We start from the raw sequence: 13,052 nt of genomic DNA, 5'->3' as shown, positions 1-13,052 counted from the left end.
AAAGGTCCCTTCCACTTTCACCAAAAATATATATCAAATCCAGTTACTATATTTTGTCCCCAAACGTTGTTTTAGTCTACGATTGCAATTTCAGGAGAATTTGGACCCTACTGCTGATACATGATCACAACCGTTGATTATGCCATGCACAAAACTGCGGATCTTGGTTGTCAGAAACATGGTCTTTACACGGTGGATTTGAGAGGGAGCACGCGGTTCCTTTTGTGCACCCAATACCACCGGAACATAGCTCGGTTAAACGGAGTAATCATAGCCGTAAGTAATAGGCATGCAGCCTAACAATCCATTTATTGCCTCATAATTGACGTAACGCTGACGTTTACCGTCCAACAGCTTACCTAATCCAACGCCTGCAGTGCTACAAAATTATTAGGATCGGTTCATCTTAATCCTATGCTTATTCACATACTCTTCATAGATCCATTTCGTCTTTCCATTTTTCAGGCACGAAATTTTAAAAAAAATTAAAATTTATTAATTAAGCAAAAAGATAAAAGAAATACGAAGAAAAAAGTAAAAGAAAAAATGTTAAAAATGAAATAACTCAACTTAACTTGAAACATAAGTACATTAGTAAAAGGAATAGTACAAATTAATAAAAGGAATACAAATAACTTAACAAGGAATGAAGGAGGTACGACAATTGGTGTAAAAAATGGTGCAAAAAGTGTTGCAACATGAGTGTGCATATATGTTAAGTTGTGGGTGCCCACGCCATAAGCTGATCAACATCACATCCGCCTTGTCCAATGGATCTTTAAATTATGGACGGATGGAGTATATAATAATAGTACTTTTTATGGAGTAATACTTATTCGTTTCATAGAAAATGACTCATTTCTTAGTCGGTATGAGATTTTATACAACTTTATTTTGTATGCTAAGTGAAGAAAATAAGTAAGTGAGAATAAAGTAAAATTAAAAATATTTCCATTTTTAATAATGTGTCATTTTGATTGTGACAAACTAAAAAAGAAAGTATATCATCTTAAGTAGATAGTAGGGAGTACTTAATATTTATTATAGATACAATTATTAGAAATTCTATAATTCATTATAGTATTTATATTTTGCAATGAATAAATGATGGGAACAATATTATTTAGTAGGTGATGTAAAACGGTGATAAATATATCACCGACTGTCAAGCAAAGCACATCACCATGGATTCTGGTCTTGTCCTATTTGATTGGAATATCTTACATTCTCCATATCTATTTCTATAAAAATACGGAGTACTATTTGATTTGATATTAAAAACGGAGTATATTTTATTTACTAACACACGTCATTTATAGTATTATAAATTATATTGGTACTACTATAAATTAAGAGCAAATAACCGTTTTGTATATTCCCATCAATTCTAAGGATCTAGTTTTGTCGAGAATGTAAAAAATGCAAATAAACTGGGACTTGTATCACCCGATTTATATATGTACAGTATAGGTGTGTGTAAACTGAAAGACGAAAAATAAACTTCTACTTTAATTTTGTTGTAGTGTTCCCAAAATGCATATAAACAATTCCGGCTTTTCATGTTCTATTAAATTTTAATGAAATAGTAGGAAGAATTTAGACAAGAGTTTTATATCAGAAAGAGAAAACCTTTCTAGATTCAAATTAATCGAATAAACATTATTTTATTCATGATTCGTGATAATTCGCTTTGCAATTTTTGGCTATTTTTACAAATAATTTGTATAATTCATTGAAATATTCACGGACTTTTATAATGTTAAACATTTGAATGTGACATAATATTTGTAATTTTCATTTTTAAATTGTGTTTTATTTAAAAAATCTACTAGTATTATTTAACTTATCAAACATTAAATTTCATTCGTCTTTACGATGATTCTAACAACCACCGCAAAATGTATCTTCGGTTTCTACTACAACTTATCCGCTTCTTTATATGCAGAATTATTAACACTGATTTGAACTCTCAATATTGAAATCATGGATGTTTCACTGCATGCACGCATAGCACCACATGTGATGCACATGAAGTCATGCCTCGATCACGCGATTTCTTGCACTATTATTTATTTATTTTTTAAACTTCTTTATTCAATTAATTATATAATTGATTGTGAAAATATTAGCATAGTACAAAAGCACATACTCCCAATAACCACAAACTTTCAGTAAGAGATTTAAGGAAATGAGGTTTTGTTAGTAAAGTGGAAAGTGAATAAAGTAAGAGAGTAGTTAATAAAATAGAGAAAAAAAATAAGAGAGAGTACCAAAAAAAAGGAAATGAGTCACTTATCTTGGAACGTCCCAAAAATGAATATGAGTCATTTATCTAGGGACGGAGGGAGTATTGATTTTAGGAGTACTCCCTCCGTTTCACTATATATAGTTGAGTCATTTTACCATTTTAGGAAGTTTCTTCATAGTTGAGTCATTTTCTTATATGGTAATTTTTTTCTCTTTCTTACTTTACTCTCTCTTACTTTATTCTCTCTATTTTATTCACTTTATATTTTATTCTCTCTATCTTTTCCTCTCTCATTTTTATCTACTTATTTAATACATCCAACATTACTTTCTAAAACTCCACGCTGAAAAGTTTCGCCTCAACTATAGTGAAACGGAGGGAGTACTATTTTTGACGGATGGATTTGATATTCTAATAACTCACTTTATTCAATGCTCACATTCCACTAACTTTTCAACCATTTTTATATGACAAAGTCAAACAAGTTTTTAGCATTAGTAGCACTGATGAGAAATGAGACTTCTAATTGGGATGAAAAGGAGTATATATAATCTAATAATTAAACATTTTTTTGTTAGCAATAGAAAAACTGGATATAAAAATCGGTCCGAAACTGGTTTATGAACACCAAAACAATACTACTCTCTTTGTCTATCATTAGTAGTCCCACTTTACTATTTAAGTTCGTATGCTATTAGGAGTTTTAGTTTACTCTTACTATAAATTGTAGCTAGACACGTTAAACCATATTTTACACTAACTCGTTACACTCACATTCTTTTATAAAATTAATAGTACTGCGTAGAAATGAATATCACATTTCACATCCCTTTTTCACCCATTTTCTCCATATTTTTTAAAATGAGAGCCTTGAGAGCGGAGAGATGGATACATTTAAATAGAGCGCGATGTAATGTGAAAAGTAGAAAATAGAGAAAAAAATGAAAGACAGCAATGTGGAAATGCAAGAAAACGTCCCTTTATTCCCAAAACAAGAAGACCCTCATCACCACTTGTACTTCCGTCCCGCTCTCGAAGGAATAGCCGCCGTCGTCGGCGAGCGCATCCTCTTCGGCGCCGCCGCCGATCCGCCGAGGAGCTACAGGGGCGTGCGGAAGCGGCCGTGGGGGCGGTGGTCGGCGGAGATTCGCGACCGCATAGGGCGGTGCCGCCACTGGCTCGGCACCTTCGACACGCCGGAGGAGGCGGCGCGCGCCTACGACGCCGCCGCGAGGAGGCTGCGTGGCTCCAAGGCGCGGACCAATTTCCACGTTCCTTCCGTCCTCCCGGAGCCGTGTTCGCCGGAGAGGAGGAAGAGGAAGAGGGTTTCCGGTGGAGGAAAGGCTGCCTCGGTTGTGACGTCGGCGGCGCACCTGTTTGGGCGGGATCCGGCGGAGGAAGGCGGCGTTAGCTTGGAGCTTGGTTTGAAGATGGGTTGATCTCGATCAATTAATCAAATTTGCATATTTAAGTAGTGTGACTTTAATTAGTGTTTTGTTTTGAGTAATTTAGGGTTTTGTTGGGGCATGCATCTTGTTACATCCCATTTGCCACCACTAATGTGTAGTATAAAAGCTTTAATTGTGATTTCTAGTTATTTTTCATGTGTGTGAAATTTAATGATGAAATTATCAAGAATAAGGCCTATTATTGTGGGGGGCGGCGAAACACACTAGTGCTGTACATATCAACCTCGACTTATGATTCAATTTCTTGTGACACTGTGTTGTACCATTAAAAGTACTTCAAATTGTATCAGCAATACCTTTTCCAATTTCCAAGCACTATGGAAACTGGATATATATTGCCGACACACAAGGCATTCTTTGCAAGTAACAAAACATAATCGACACACAAGGCAAACAATACAATGTTAGCTCATCGCACGAAACATAATCGAGAATACTGACAGTTGGGAATTCATCGGTTTAGCAACAATATTTGTATGATGCGTGATATTTCTCGACAATGGCTATTACTGACGGATTTTTAGAATTTCTTTGGTATACTCTCATTTTAGTATAGTATGGATACTGAATAGTAGCAGTATGTTGGGTTTTCCCTTTGTTATAAAGCATAGTATGTACATGTTTCCTTCGTAATGAGGGGACCTCAATTAATAAAAAATTTCGGGCATCCATTGCAGATGTCGGGCGGCGGGCGTGCCCGAGGACGACCGAACATTCGGTCGCGACCGATCTCTCGCCCGATCCATTGGGCGTAAGATCGGGCGCCCATTGCGACAAAACGCCTGAGCCCGATCTTAAAAAAAAAATTATAAAAAAATTGATTTTTAATTATAAAAACCGATTTTTTATTCTAAAAAATCGATTTTTAAATTAAAAAATCATTTTTTAACTTGAAATAAAAACCTATAATTTCACAACTATCCATACTAAAAGACGGATCCGTGAATTAGTGAAAGAATATATTTTGTAGAATATAATCCTTCACACTAAATGAGCAAGTTTTGCATTACTTGAGTAAACCTTTTATAGATAGGTTTTCAACTCCAAATTTCTTTGTGATTTCGACGTGGGACAATTAGTTTTACACTTAAAAAACAGTTTTTTGTTGCTTTATGTAAAACTATAGAGGTTGTGTTCAAGCCCCAAACTCGACATATTCTTTTTATTTTGACCTTTATTATTATACTTTTCCCATTTTATTCGATTAATGTAAGTGCTTTATTTAAATTTATTGTGTTCTATAATAGTGTATTTATATTTTTATATTTTTTATTTGATTAAAATTAAATATAAAATTTATAAATTCTTTTTTTAAAATTAAGTAATGCATGATTTTCATTTAATTTAGTATTTAATTTTTCTATTTATAATATGTGAAAATATAAAAAAAAATAACATTAAAATTGAAATGAAAAATGGATAAGAGATAGGGCATCACTATGGCTCCATTATTGCAGAAAGATAGAGCATGCTGATGTGGCAACCACTAGGGCTCCCCCACTAGGGCATCCATTATGGATGCTCTTACTAGTATTGTAATTAATAGGACATGACAAAAAATAATTGCAAAATAATCAAAAATATAAATCAATAGACAAATAAATTATTTTAACTCAATTCAATATGATTCGAATTCATATCCGATGATTATTTCAAACTAGAAATTTCACTATATCGATCGAATGCAAATCACAACCGGAGAGCATATATATTTTTACCAAAGCAGTGGACCAGCATTTAGTTAGTAGTGTCTGAAACTGATATATATGAAGTACTAACTCATGGGATGACATTAATGAGTCCAACGAATTAAATGTGAAAGTCTGGCCAACTAATTAATGGAACATAATTATTCCTCCACCAAAGTATATGTGAAATAAAATAAATCATTTAAGCTTTTAATTAGACAAAATAATTAATCCAGAAGTTTGTGGTTCCCAATTCAAAAGTTCAAATTAAATCGAAGAGACTAATCGAAACATGAATGCAGTATGCATGGCAATTGTCAAGAAATTAATTAGAAGACTGATACAAATTGACAACACTACTGTAGTTGTCAGCTTATATATAAGTCCAAAATTATTTGTTTCCAACAATTAATTAATGAAAATAAGTGATTAGAAGAATAGATAAAGAGTAGTACCTGAAAAATAAAGCAGATATCAACGCACCTTTTTCATTAATAAACTAGTAGTCCATAAATCTATTCAGCTAAATTGTACATAATTAGTTTCTAGTCAGAAAACTGTAATTAATCAGAACACTATGGTGCAGTCAGATGTAAATTCAGTGCAGCAGATTAAATTAAATGATGAACAAGAAAGTAACCCCCTTTTTCATGGGGGATAATCTCTGTTTTAATCTACCCAACCCAAGTCGAAAAGCTGTCACGATATAATTTTTCTCAAATTTTATGACATGGAAGCAATTCTCTGTAAAGGTTCTGAAGAAAATATATCTGTGTATAGGAGCTAAGTTGATGTATACCAATTGTGTCAAACTCAACTACAAATTAAAGGCTCATTAATTCTTGATACTCAAAGAGATTGTGATCATTTGAGTAATGTCAAAGGAGTTTGAACTGATAGTCGAAGTTATATTTAGTTGTAATATACCTGGACTCCCTCTACCATTAAAAAACTAAAAAAAATCTCCTTTTTTTGTTAATTTCGTGGAAAATATGAGGAGTATGCATGCAAAAATTCGAAACTAAGGGTTAATTTAGTATTTTACGTTTTCATCAAATTTAAAATTTAGTATTTTAAGTGCCATCAGTTTTACATGGAATCTCAAAAGTACTACTAATACAAGTATTTATTTGGGAATGGAGAAAACAACTATTTAAGAAGTTGGAAAATGAATTGCAATTCTATACACACCATCCCATCCATGATTCCATATGTCCATTACTTTATAGCGGATGACATGAGTTTAATATGCGAAAAATTAGAGAGATAGAAAAATAATCGGAATATATATTATTATTGGAAATTAAGACTCATTTAGTGTTGAAATTAATTAAGACTCTTTTTTTAAGTGAGAAACTTACCTAAGGTAGAATGTGATTAATTTTTTGGAAGATCAAAATGATAAATAAGACGAATAGTATTTTTGAACCAAATGAATTGGGTTGTTGCTCATAGCATGGTTAGGGAAATAGGGTTGGATATGGGCCCTCAGCCCCTCACCTATATAATGACCATTTTGATAAATCTAGTGATCTAGATTTTGTCCATAATTTACTGTTATGACGATAACTTTGACCATCATACCCTGCCTATATACATAGCCAGCATTTTTTATTCACCAAATCTAATGAAATGAATTCATAATCATGATACACATAATTTGTAACGCCACCAAATAATTTACTGTATTGAATAACTAGAGTTATATGTCATCTATCAACTGTAATCACTGTGTGTGGGCTAGTCACAGATTTACATAATTACTACTGTTGTATTATTATTACTACGTTTTATATTATACTTGGTCCAAAATTTAATAAATTGATATTTAAAAAGTTAAAGTGAAGAGAAATAAGTATGAGAGAGGAAAAATTAGAGGAGTGTAAATAATAAATTAAGTAGCAGGGAAAATAAAGTAAGAAAGATAATTATTTTGCTTAAAATGAAAGTGACTCACTTGTCATGGTGACGAGGGAATACTTTTATTCATGTTAAACAAATAGTACTAAAGTACTGTACTATACTTTCTTTTTTGGGTGAATATTTAAATAAAATAACTCAAATCCAATTTAGTCCTGAATCCTGATCAAAGGGGCCAAAATCTGGGCCTAAATGAAAAGGATGAAATATCAGTGTAATCAATAGTTATATAGAAAGGTGACAAGATATAAATACTCCAGCTAATATACTCTCTGTGTTCTTTTTTTGAGTGTGGTGGGGGGTTCTGAGTATAAACTATTCTTGAAAATCACATCTAAGGAACACTTGCTTAAAAATGAAGGGAGTAACAAACCTCATATATTGAATAAACTGGTGCAATAATTAAAATAAAAAAACATACCAAATTAAATGAGCCTTCTATCTGTCGCTAATATTTGCTTTAGAGAAATAACACACATACATCTCTTACACAAGATAGTTTACATTATCACCTATAAAAATCTCCAGAAAATACAAGGTAAGAAAAAAAAAGAATATTTGACTTCAGCTAACACGTTAGGATTTCCAATCTAGTCCACTGGTAATAACTAAACAAAAAGAATGGATCCCAACACCACTGGCAGTTCATCGGGGCCGTGTAGGAGGTTTTCGTTCTACTATATAACTATAGTATACTACTTTGTTCTAAAGGAGGTTAGTCTTTATCAAGTATAGGTATCATTCGCTGTACCTGTTCTGCCTTGGTCGAGAACAGGTGCAGCGTTGATGGTCTAGCTAGCTGATACCACCATAAGTGTAGCACTGCAGCAGGGCTCATCGAATGGAATGTTAAGATCAGGGAGGATGAACTTCGAATCAGATTCTTCATCTGCATTCACGTTGCTATGAGCATTTGTCGCAGACAATTCTAGGACATTGCTGCCTGAGATAACTGGCATCATGAGACTAGTAGTTGTAGAAGTCGTAGTAGGATCACGAGCTGTTGATTCCATTTGAAGTTGACCAGAGACGGATTCCTCAGGTGCGGATGTTGACTCTGGAGAAGGCTGCAGATCAATCTGTACATAAGAGAATGTTATTGTTGAAGACAATTGAAAGCAACATAAAGATCTTCAAAGTGTCATAACTCATAAGGAAATCAAACTATCCAGAAAAACCTTTTCAATTTCTCATCCAACTCCAAGTAAAATGTTCAAGTAATTTTGGGCATCTTTTATGACTACAACCCGTGATATAATCGAAAAGCCTTATATAGCAGTGTTGCCATCTAGAAGGCTTCAAAGATCTATATATGCAACAGAAGAAGACACAAATATAAAGAAGCAGTGCTAGGTAAGACTTCGAAATTAAAATATTTTACACAAGAACGGTGCCACAAGATTCAAATCAGTGATTTCGAAGTTACTGGTTTTTAAAACACGAAAGAAGTCATGTCAGATCAGAATAGGCCTTAACATAGAGGGTGGCAGTATGTTGGAAAGTCGAATAATAAGTGCTTCAAATTCAGTTGAAGATGAGGAGTATTAAGGTAAAAAACATACTAGAAAACACAGCAAATTATTTATATAAACTCAATAGAATGCACATGAAAAAAGAAAAGATCAAGTCTGCACTAATTACCTTCATCCGCTTTAATTTCTCATGTGTTGCCCTTTCTCTCTCCAAATTCATTCGCAAGGCTGACATTTCCTGAGGAGGAAAGAACATCGGTAATGATAAGAAGTTATGGACTAATAGCCGCAAAATTCATTAATACAGTCTAGTAGATGAAATATGGAATATACCCTTTTTAGCTCTCTTCTTTCCTTCAGCAGTGAGCTCTCTTCATCTTTGAGCTCTGCCAAAGTCTGTAAATACACAAAAGTGGAACACATTAACTTGGCTCATGCTAGATGTTGATTAACACAAATATATGACTATTATTCTAGATAAGATAACTCTAAATGATGTTGTCCCCGGCTTTATGAGGAAATGAATTGTTTTAGAAAAAGAACTTCCTGTATTTGAGGGAAAAGAAATAAACAATGAAGATATCTTCTACATTATCACTCCTTAAACATTTGCAAGTCCCAAATCCATTTCAAAAGACAATTTGTAGTATTCACAAAGATATCGCGCACACAGAAACGAATTTAACAGACTATTATGAACCAAGTAAACTAAAGAGATTCACCTTCTTCTTTCTTGACCTCTTGGAGTTGGTCTTTTCACCATCCACATTATTCTGCAGCAGAAAATTAGATCAAAACAGAGTCGGGCATATTCGACATCAATGACCACATACTTGAATCAAATTTGCAGTCGTAATAATCCGTAAAACATATATATCCTCACAAATCCTTAATAATGATACAACAAAAAAACCAACTCCACAATAAATATCCAATTAGTTGAAGAAGTTGATGTGGCAACCGAAACACTTTCCTACAAATGGCATTTTCAAACCCCCTATCATCAACACATTATTTTATTCCTCTGAAAAAAATTCAACCTTTCTTGAAGTAACAAAACAGATGGATTATTTAATTACAGTAACAGCAACAGCCCACGTTAACCCACTGTCATGCAAGAAAATTACACCCAAATCTAAACAACTCCTTTCAACTTTCCAATCGATTAAATTACAATCCCCAATTACTCTACACACCTCTTTAGAAAAGAAATGGTGGTGACGAAGCTGTCACATTCCATAGTCCATCTTAACTAATTTTTGTCCTACTCACACAATGAAAACCCCACAGCTCAGCGTGTCCGTGTATGCATGTCGGATTTGGATTGAGAGAGAGAGACGAATACTAGGCAGTACAGCTTGCTAATATGTGCCTCGGAGTTCACGCGAAGTGTTGTTGACAGATGGCATTTCATGGTTGGCGGAAAAGGACAAGGAGATGTGGGCGTAGAAACAGCCCCACCACACGGGATCCCTCCCTTATTAATTAATCACTAATTAAACCACCACTCGTTACGCTCCACCAAACCCACACCCCACCGCTTCAACAGGGCACTCCTCCATTTCCCCAAACTACCCCTCCTTTTAAACCATCTACAAATTGGTAGTAGAAATCAGATAATTGGCCGAGATAGTGACTGAATTGACGAAGCTACCCCTAGAATCGAGGGATATTTCGGTCAATTGAGATGTGGCCACAAGGAGCAGAGCACAGAAATAGGGTTGGGCGAGGTGGGGAAAAAAACGTGATAAGAGTCATCCACTCTCGTGTGCCGCTTCTGACCAATATATGCGTTGAAACAAAGTCAAGAGCTATTTTATTCCTTTTTTTATTTTTTTCACAAAATCTAGAAACAAAATTTCAAAATTGCGGAAGACGGAGCATCACGGCGCCGGAAACAGATCGGCGATGCGACGCTGAACTCCTCCGATTCAGATTCCGTCCATGCAGGCGGGGAGGGTATTATTGTCACTTCGAAACCGAAAAACCGTTTTGAAATAAATATACTCTGTTTTTTTATAAAAAAAAAGCGAGTAGAAGGAAGAAGAATCACACGCCGACGCCGGCCTCCAATGGCGGAATCCGATCCGAATTCAGAATATTAGATATCCGTACGCGTAGGTGTGTAGAAGATGGATACACACGTAAACAGTGAGAAACACGGATACAGATACCTTAGATCTCGCTGAGGCGGAGGGATTGAAGGCAATAGGCCGGGTAGACTCATCGGAGCGGCCGCTGAAGGAGGTGGTGGCATCGCTCCACGTCAGCGGAGTGGTAGGGCTGGCTCTGTGGCCGCGGCCGGGTTTCCTCGGCTTGTTGTTTGACCTCCGCTGACGCACGGTCCACTCCAGACGGAACGCAGCCGGCTTCGGCGGAAGCGGAGAGCGGTGCAGGCGCACGAGGAGCTCGGCGACCATCGCGGCGTCTGTGATGGCAGCGTTGACCCAGTCCTCGTCGGCGCCACCCATGGGTGTTGTTGTTGTTGTTCAGTTTTAGAGAGAGAGAGAGAGAAGGGTTTATCTTATGTGTGGGAAGGGAAGGTATGAAAAGGGAAGGTGGAATGGTGGTGTGTTGGCAAAGAAATGTTGTGAGTGTTGTGAGTTAGGAATTATTTATAGTTACAATAATAAATGGGAGAGGTATGACATGACTATATACATACAATATCCGTATATCTATCTATGTTTGTGTGTGGTGAAGACAAGTCCGTGTGTTGTGTTGTGTGCGCGTGTAATGGGTTCGTTATTTATTTTACTTACTTTATATTTGTAGGAGTAATATTTTGGATTGAAATTGATAGAGAATAAGGGATGGGGTGGGGTCCATGGAAAAGATGTGGCATCAAAACCACACTTGTACATTTGTACAACTATGGTTTCATTTTTTCACATATGAGGTTATTCATGGTATTTCGCCCTCGATATAGGTCAATCCACTATTCAACCGCGAGTATTCATTTATTTATGAGCTTTTACTTGTAGAATTAATTTTATATTATTGGTTTAGTATTGAATACTATGCTAATTTTATAGCCTTTGAATGCATACTAGATCTAACTGCACATCTAGGAAATAATGTCGCATACGCTGTATAAAGGTTTTCACCGGTGTGCAGTGCCACGTTCTTTACAAATAATGAACGGTAGACGACTGACAAAAGTGAACCTTGTTTACTAAAAGTTGGAGTGTAGCTATAAATAATTTATCATATGTGAATAATATTAAAAATCTTAAATGTGTGCAAGAATCCATCTCCACTATAATTATTAATTATTAATTATTAAAATTAAAACTAATCATTTATATTATAATTTTATTTTGACTTGTAATCAATCATATAATTTTAAACCATAACTTTATTACAAAATGTTACATTTAGTAGACTTGAAATAACATTGTTTCCATCATTTTAACTAATTTTATGTCCTTAAATTTGATATTATGAAAAACATAAATAGTTAAAAATGAAAAATCAATTACTAATTTTTTATGAACGTTTGGGTTTTAGCTGAATTTTATTTTATTTTATAATTAAAATAAATAAAAAATGGATTAGTCACGTTCGTGTGCTTTTGCGCGCATCTTTGCATAGATGGTGCATTTTTAGGCAGTGCAGCGTCGTGCTTAGCAATGGGTAATTCGAATATGCACTCTAAATATGGCTCCAACGTTGGGTTTGAAATTTTGAATAGCATAGCCCCGTATGCGATGGTGAGTGTTGTGTTGGGTGGGTTTTGATTTGGATGGATGATTAGAGTTAATGTTCAATTTTCAAGAATCATTACTCACATCTGAAAGCAGCATGTGATTGATGATGAGGCGATTCTTTATTACTACTACTATTAACCCTTTTTTCAAAGTTAAACTTTGTAAAGACATGTTGAGATTCTTAATTTTCGTGTTGCTTGCATTTCAAACCCCTAAACTATGGACAATTTTTCCATAACCCCTTAAATTTCAAAGTTTCCAACTTTACTTTGGCTTTTGTTAAAGCGGCATGAACTTTTACAATAATTTGGGTATATATACTCTCAAAATTATTAGTGCTTTAGTGTGTTTGATCTTAATTTTAACTATTTGTAATTATGATTCGTGAGATAATTTCATATAAATTTCGATATTTCACTATATAAATGCACATTATGCACCTTTTGTTTAAAATTTGAAAGTATGTCAAGGCTACTTCATTGTGTGGTTGTACTTGATTTTAGTTCATAGGTGGAATTTGTACAAACATTAAGTTATAGTAGTAT

General features: G+C 34.6%; 2 protein-coding genes across 2 annotated transcripts; one reads left to right on the top strand and one right to left on the bottom strand.

The window, feature by feature from the left end:
- The first annotated feature begins 3,160 nt into the window (after nucleotides 1–3,160).
- LOC125205385 (Integrase-type DNA-binding superfamily protein) lies at nucleotides 3,161–3,969 on the top strand. Its single transcript, XM_048104276.2, has one exon. It carries the CDS (start codon nucleotides 3,190–3,192, stop codon nucleotides 3,685–3,687), a length of 498 nt encoding a protein of 165 aa, XP_047960233.1. The 5' UTR covers nucleotides 3,161–3,189; the 3' UTR covers nucleotides 3,688–3,969.
- A 3,786-nt stretch (nucleotides 3,970–7,755) lies between these two features.
- On the bottom strand, nucleotides 7,756–11,407 carry LOC125205382 (uncharacterized). The gene is made up of 5 exons (XM_048104274.2): nucleotides 10,972–11,407; nucleotides 9,520–9,570; nucleotides 9,131–9,193; nucleotides 8,967–9,035; nucleotides 7,756–8,404 (listed from the first exon to the last, which is right to left on the bottom strand). The coding sequence occupies exons 1-5, from the start codon at nucleotides 11,266–11,268 to the stop codon at nucleotides 8,117–8,119; spliced, it is 768 nt and encodes a 255-aa protein (XP_047960231.1). The 5' UTR covers nucleotides 11,269–11,407; the 3' UTR covers nucleotides 7,756–8,116.
- Between the last annotated feature and the right edge of the window lie 1,645 nt (nucleotides 11,408–13,052).

This window comes from Salvia hispanica, chromosome 6, assembly GCF_029641045.1.
Source record: "Salvia hispanica isolate PSC_SH4W2 chromosome 6, Shi_PSC_v1, whole genome shotgun sequence".
Lineage (NCBI taxonomy): Eukaryota > Viridiplantae > Streptophyta > Magnoliopsida > Lamiales > Lamiaceae > Salvia > Salvia hispanica.
This window is presented reverse-complemented; position numbering and strand designations above follow the sequence as displayed.